At 42.4% G+C, this 7,484-nt stretch overlaps 1 gene segment (V, D, J or C); it reads right to left on the reverse strand.

Moving 5' to 3' along the window:
• Window positions 1-210: 210 nt before the first annotated feature.
• Window positions 211-7,279, reverse strand: LOC127547556 (immunoglobulin kappa variable 3-11-like). The segment is given in 3 exon segments: window positions 211-382; window positions 6,631-6,853; window positions 7,154-7,279. Coding segments are annotated over 3 exon segments (426 nt in total).
• Between the last annotated feature and the right edge of the window lie 205 nt (window positions 7,280-7,484).

Raw genomic sequence — 7,484 nt, forward strand, 5'->3', positions numbered from 1 at the left:
TCTGATATCAGGATTCTCCAGCCAAGAGAACTGGACTAGGATTGTTACACGGGGAGAATAGTCAAATTGCTGAGGCCAGAATGGTTCCAGCCTTTACTTCTGGGCTGCCTCTTAGCACGGAACATCCGACAGCCCAGAAGCATTCAGTGAATGCCTAGAAAGGCAGAGAGGCCACATGTGTGTCCCTCACTGCAGGTGGGTTCTGAGGCAGGGGAAGTTGCTGGGCTATTGAAGCTTCACTGATCCCCTGCCTGAGTCTTGGGAGGTTTTTGTTCGAGAATATATCACTGTGGGAGGCATTTTTAAATGCTGGTAACAGTAATAGACTGCAGAGTCCTCAGCCTCCATACCACTGATGGTGAGAGTGAAATCCGTCCCAGACCTGCTGCCACTGAACCGGGCAGGGACCCCAGATGCCAGCCTGGTAGCCCAGTAGATGAGGCGTCTAGGGGGCTGACCAGGCTTCTTTTGGTACCAGGTTAATAGGTCATCACCATCACTATATGTGATGCTCTCACTGGCCTTGCAGTTCATGGTGACTCTGTCTCTGGGAGATACAGACAAGGAGGCTGGAGACTGTGTCAGCACAACTTTGCCATAGGAAGCTGTAAAGAAAAAAGTAGAGGAAAACAAAAATATATGGACTTCCTAGTTATTATGTAATTATACATGTATTTAAGCCCATAAAGCCTTAAATCTACCTAACTGCCTATAAAAGATAGACAGTACTGTGCCTGTTTCAGAGAGACATTATAGTCTCTGTAAAACAGGCCCCACCTCTGCCTATAAGCCCCTATCAGCCAGTGCTGGGTCTGACTCCCAGCTCTTCTAGAGGAAGGGTCACAAGAACTTTAACCCTTAACACTGCCTCTCCTGGAAACTGATCCCACTTTTTGGTCAGTCTTACCCTGAGCCCAGAGCACCAGCAGCCAGAGAAGGGGCAGAGACATCATTGTGTCAGCTGAACACCTGCAGGCAGAGAGCTCTGAGCTAAGAGTGAGACAGAGGGAGGCACAAAGACATTTATATCTGGAGCAGTAGCTGTGAAAGGTCCCCTGGGTATTTCTATGCAAAAGAAGTCCTGGCTCACAGGTCTCAGCCCAGGGCCTGCAGCTGCCAGGCCTGGACAAGCTGGGGGAGAGGAATCATGGGTTGTGAGACCCCCCCTTTTATCTATTTGATATTGTGACCTCAATAGCAGCATCTGCTCTGTGTCCCTTCTGGAAGATTAGATTTCTGAAGTCACTAGAGAGAGCTCTAAGCCTAGAGACATGGGGTGCTGTTAAAGGAGACAGAACGTCAGAGTTTGGGGCTTGTTTCTCATTCTGACTCACTTCTTTCCTGAATGCAGAAGGAAGAATAGGAGGTCTCTAGGGGAGCTTGGGCAGGTCTCCATGCTAAGGACCTCTTGCTCAAGTGACTCCTGGTTCCCTGGGTGAAACAATGGGTCTGTCTAACCTTCCATTCTGAGGCATGAGGTCAGCACTGATGACTTATTGGGGGAGTGAGTATGTGCAGCAGGACTGAGAATTTTCTGTTGAGGAGACAAGAGATAGTGGGGGAGAGTAAGAGTCCAATCCATAGGGATCTTTTCTGCTGGTCCTAGCTGAGGTTGTTGCCTTTTCTAAAAGCTGGAGAAAACCTCCAAGCAAGACAACTTTGCAGCTGAGTCAGAAACTGGAGGTAGCAGAGGATGCAGGAGAGTGACTTCTGGGAGATGTGATTCTTCTAGCTGAATCAATGCACTTAGCTGAACAAAATCCAGCAGAGACAATGGGAACAGGGGGGAGAAGTAGAGAGATAAGTAGCATCAAGAACAGGTCAGTGTTCCTGTATCATTGGAGGTGGGAGCTACTGCTTTGTGTATGCACTCTGGCCACTTCTGTGTCTCCTACGGATGCCCTTCCATAGGTGTTTCCTAGCTACTGACTTGCCTCACAGAAATACCTCTACATGATCCTTGCATCACAAATATTGTGTCTATGAATGTATGTGAGTGTATGTGCACATGTATGTTCATGTGTGTATATGTGTGCTTGCACCCGCACCCTTCCATGCACATTTCTCATGTGAGGGCACTTTTGCCCCCAATGCTAGATAGATTCATGTGAGTAAGGGGCCCCAGATTTATGGGAAAAATGCTTTCTTCCCAAAGCTTATGCTATTTCATTGTGTCCTTCAAGGAATCTTGCATGCTTTTGGCATATGCATGTTGAACGACTCAAGTGTTCTTTAGAGTCAAATATAAGGAATAACAAGAACAAAAGCTTATATTTTTTGGTACCTTCACTCCACTGTGTGACTGTAAGATGTGATCCCATTTGAGAAAACCTATTCAGTGCTGATACATTCATCAACAATGACTTCAATAGAGAAGTAAGTCCTTATCATAAAGATTTAATGGAATGGGAAAAGAAAGCATTTGTGTCACTGCTTAGAGATGCCACCTCATGTTTTTCAGTAGCAAGAGTGTCTATGATTTTTTTCTAATTCTTTGGAATCTTTCTTTCTTTAAGAAGTCTTAAGCCTTGATCCTTAAAAGTTCTAGAAATCATGTTACCTTGAACAGAGACCTTTCTTCATTTTTGGTCTGCTCCAGTTACTTTCTTCACTTTTAATTTGTAGTAATTCCCTTTCTTTGTGTCTCAAATGAGAACAGTGAGGTTGACTCCTCCTCTGAGAGAGTGGGATTGTGGGAGGTGTAAACTCTCATATTGAATCCTGACATCTCCCAAACTTGTGAGCTAATGTGTGAACTCTCAAAGGTGTAAACATAAGCATTGTTTCTACCAATTCTAGTGACTTAACACTTGTAAGGATTCTAACAGGGAGTTGTCTCTGATTTGGTTCTCTCCCTGACCAGAATATCAGCAATGAATTGAGGAGTGACTCCAGAACTTGGTTCCTACTGACCAGATTATCACTCAGCAATGAATGGAGGAGTGGTCTATTCAGAATCAGACAGGAAGTCCCTGAGGCAGACTCCAAAGCCAGAAGTTTTAGGATTACTGATTTACCATTAGATCAGAAGACCCCTTCCCTAGATCAGGGGACCTCAAAATCATTGCTATCTCCCCTAAAGCTATATTACATCATTGCGACCATTGGGAGCCAGCAAAATATAAGATTAAAAAGAAAAGAAGAATTTAGGTTTTGAAGGAATTTCAAAGTCAAACAAAGAATGAACAATATTTATGACAATGAATGGGGGAACAGGAGAATTAGTGGAATGGAGACCTCAGAATAAATCAGTAGGGTACCTATTCAGAATACACAAAAAGAGAATTCAGTATTGGGATTTGTTCATAATTAAAGGTTTCCAAACCTTCATTTTTCTGGCTGACTCAACCTCTTATGTGCAGACATATAAAATTTGGAATTGAAACAGGGGAGACTCCTGGATTCTGAGGTGCCTCAACAGTATCTAATTTGGAAATGTTAAGGGGTCTCCTGAACCTGTCTTCTTGAGTTGCCATATTTTCCAAAAATCCTGGAATTGAAGAATGCAGAAGCTATTTTTAACATACACATTCTGTATGTATTAAGGAGAAACCGTGTCAACCCTTATCGACATTATTTGTTACTTGCATTTCAAGCTGGACTCTCTGTGTGTCCTTGGGAGTAAATACAGGAATCTGTTGGTTTGCACCAGACCAAGAAACTGCTTATGCAGGTGGGACCCTAATAGATGAGCAGACCCTCCTATCATTCTAGTCTAGCACTACCCAAGGGAAAAATGCAGCTTTTGCCACCCTAGCACAGCATGATTTCTCTGCCCCTCTGAAAGGGGCAGTTCCTGCTCTCTTTCCCCTGCCAAACCCCTCCCCTTAGGAAGAGATTGTTATTCTTCCCCTTCCTTTTTTTTTTGCAATTTCATAAATATATAAGCTTCTGTTTGGATTGTGAATCCCTCTTCTCTTCATGTGGTGAACAAAAGGTGCATAAGAGCAGATTCTGATTAAGTGTGGGTTTGCTACCAGAGATTAAGCAGAGAATATAAAGGAATATAAATATTTCCCATTCAGAGTTAAAGTTAGGGCTTCCAAAGAAGAAGCAAGCCTCACAATCAGGGAATGATTTTTTTAAAACATGATATTGAACGTACCAGATAGGAATGGCTCTGCTCTGGGTATTCCAGGGCTTGCCTTCTGAGCCATAGAATATCTGTCTGGATAGGAAACAGGCTTTTCTATTCATGGTTATGGGAGGACTAGACCACTCTTTGAAAAAAAGAGGAAAAAATTCCTCCCTTCTCCATCTAAACAAAGTCATGTTTATGTGAAGATAAAGGCATCAGATTTGGTCATATAAAATACATTTGGGAGAGCCTCGTGATTAGTAATGTGGAACAATCCATGATTGCAAAGATCTGCTATTTATTTATTTATTTGAAATTTTATTTTTATTTATTTTCCTCAATTATATATAGGAACGTAAGTTATCAGTTTGTCTTATGATTTTTGATAGAAAGACATGGTCTATAGGGAGAAGAGATTTCAAAGGTTTTAGACCAAAAATAGGCAGGACCTCTTACAGTAGAATTCTAAAGGGGATAACAGTACAAGAAGGAATGGGAGATCTAAAGAATGATATTCTAAAGTCATTTAGAGAAAAAATTCAGATGAGAAACAAAAGAGATGGAGACTTGGGGAGAGATTCTAAAAAGGCTATTGCAAATGCAGATAGTACTCAGAGAATGATTTCTTTATTATTATTATTATAGCTTTTAATTTATAAAATATATGCATGGGCAATTTTTCAGCATTGACAATTGCAAAACCTTTTGTTCCAATTTTCCCCTCCTTCCCCAACCACCTCCAATACATGTTAAATATGTTAAAGTATATCTTAAATACAATATATGTATATATATCCATGCAGTTATTTTGCTGTACAAAAAGAATTGGACTTTGAAACAGTGTACAATTAGCCTGTGAAGGAAATCAAAAATGAAGGTGGACAAAAATGGAGGGATTGGGAATTCTATGTAGTGGTTCATAGTCATCTCCCAGAGTTCTTTCTCTGGGTGTAGCTGGTTTAATTCATTACTGCTCTATTGGAACTGATTTGATTCATTTTATTGCTGAAGAGGGCCACGTCCATCAGAATTGATCATCATATAGTATTGTTGTTGAAGTATATAATGGTCTCCTGGTCCTGCTCATTTCACTCATCATCAGTTCATGTAAAGTCTCTCCAGGCCTTTTTGAAATCATCCTATTGGTCATTTCAGAGAATGATTTCTCTATAAAAGGAATCAGTCAAGAAACAGCTATTAAGTGTTTACTTTGTGCCAGAAACTATGCAAAATATTAGGGATAGAAATACAAATACAACAACCTCCATCCTTAAGTTTATTTTATAATGGAAGAAGACAATACATAAAGAGAAGCAAATAAGAGGGAGTGGCTGGAGATGGATACAAGGCAGCTGGTGAGAATGTGGAGATGTCCTTGAAGTAGATAGAGTGAGATAGGAATAAGGTGGGCATGGCTGGAGCTTCTTCAAAAATGGTAATGTGGGCTTTGGAGTCACTAATCCAAGAAGGGTTTCTCCAGGTGGGAATGTTTCTTTCATCTTCCCTTCTTTTATTTCCATCCTCCCTCACTTCCTTCTATTCTTCCTTCCTTCTTTACTTCCTTGATGAGTTGGTTTCTAGCCAAAAACAAACCTTTCTTAAAAAGCTCAAAAAGAATTTTAAAAGCCAACTAAGAAGTAGAAGAAAAAATAAAAAAGAAACGAGAGGCATATAAGAGAGTCAGTAGTTTAAAAAAGAAAAAAATGATACCTTAAAAATTAGAATTGGGTAAATGGAAAGTAATGATTCCATGAGTGTCAAGAATGTCAAACAAAATCAAAAGAATGAAAAGATAGAAGAAAATGTAAATACAATCAAAAAGGATTCTATTGCAGGATCTGGCCCCTGACAATCTCAACTCAGGCACTTCAGGGACAGCCTTCCATTCTTACCTTAGGCAGGAGAAGTGAAAACAGGGACAGGGAGAGGCAGGAAGCCCCTTTACCCCAACTCAGATGAGGTACTCAAGAGAAGACTGAAACCTTGAGCATTTATCAAGCTTGGAACACTCCTGCCTTCCTCTGTGTAGACAAGTGGATAGAGCTGGGGTTTGGAGCCTGGTGGGTTCAAATATCATATTGGATCCTTAATGTGCTTCATGTTCCTCTTATGTAAAATTTTTGGGGAAATGGTTGAACCCGGGACATCCAAGGACTTTTCAGCTCCAGGTCTATGATCCAAGGATTCTCCAGTCAAGAGAACTGAAGTAAGATTGTTTACATGGGGAGAATAGTCAAATTCTCTGAGTCCCAGAATGACTCCACCCTTTTCTTCTTGTCTCTTAGCACGGAACCCTGGACAGCCCAGAAGCACGCATTGAATGCCTAGAGAGGCAGAGAGGACACATGTATGTCCCCCACTGCAGGTGGGCTCTGAGGCAGGGGAAGTAGCTGGGGTATTGAAGCTTCACTGATCCCCTGCCTGAGTCTTGGGAGGTTTTTGTTCGAGAATATATCACTGTGGGAGGCATTTTTAAATGCTGGTAACAGTAATAGACTGCAGAGTCCTCAGCCTCCATGCCACTGATGGTGAGAGTGAAATCTGTCCCAGACCCGCTGCCACTGAACCGGGCAGGGACCCCAGATTCCAGGTTCTTAGCCCAGTAGATGAGGGGTCTAGGGGGCTGACCAGGCTTCTTTTGGAACCAGCTTAATAGGTCATCATCAGCACTATCTGTAATACTCTCACTGGCCTTGCAGTTCATGGTTACTCTGTCTCCTGGAGATGCAGACAAGGAGGCTGGAGACTGTGTCAGCACAACTTTGCCATAGGAAGCTGCCAAGAAAAAAGTAGAGGAAAACAAAAATATATGGACTTCCTAGTTATTATGTAATTATAGATGTATTTAAGCCCACAAAGCCTTAAATCTGCCTAACTGCCTATAAAAGAGAGACAGTACTGTGCCTGTTTCAGAGAGACATTATAGTCTCTGTAAAACAGGCCCCACTTCTGCCTGTAAGCCCCTATCAGCCAGTGCTGGGTCTGACTCCCAGCTCTTCTAGAGGAAGGGTCACAAGGATTTTAACCCTTAACACTGCCTCTCCTGGAAACTGATCCCACTTTTTGGTCTCTTACCCCGAGCCCAGAGCACCAGCAGCCAGAGAAGGGGCAGAGACATCATTGTGTCAGCTGAACACCTGCAGGCAGAGACCTCTGAGCTCAGAGTGAGGCAGAGAGAGGCACAAAGACATTTATATCTGGAGCAGTAGCTGTGAAAGGTCCCCTGGGTATTTCTATGCAAAAGAAGTCCTGGCTCACAGGTCTCAGCCCAGGGCCTGCAGGTGCCAAACTTGGACAAGCTGGGGGAGAGGAATCATGGGTTGTGAGACCCCCCCCTTTTATCTATTTGATATTGTGACCTCGATAGCAGCATCTGCTCTGTGTCCCTTCTGGAAGACTAGATTTC

The sequence above is a fragment of the Antechinus flavipes genome, chromosome 2 (genome assembly GCF_016432865.1).
Source record: "Antechinus flavipes isolate AdamAnt ecotype Samford, QLD, Australia chromosome 2, AdamAnt_v2, whole genome shotgun sequence".
Lineage (NCBI taxonomy): Eukaryota > Metazoa > Chordata > Mammalia > Dasyuromorphia > Dasyuridae > Antechinus > Antechinus flavipes.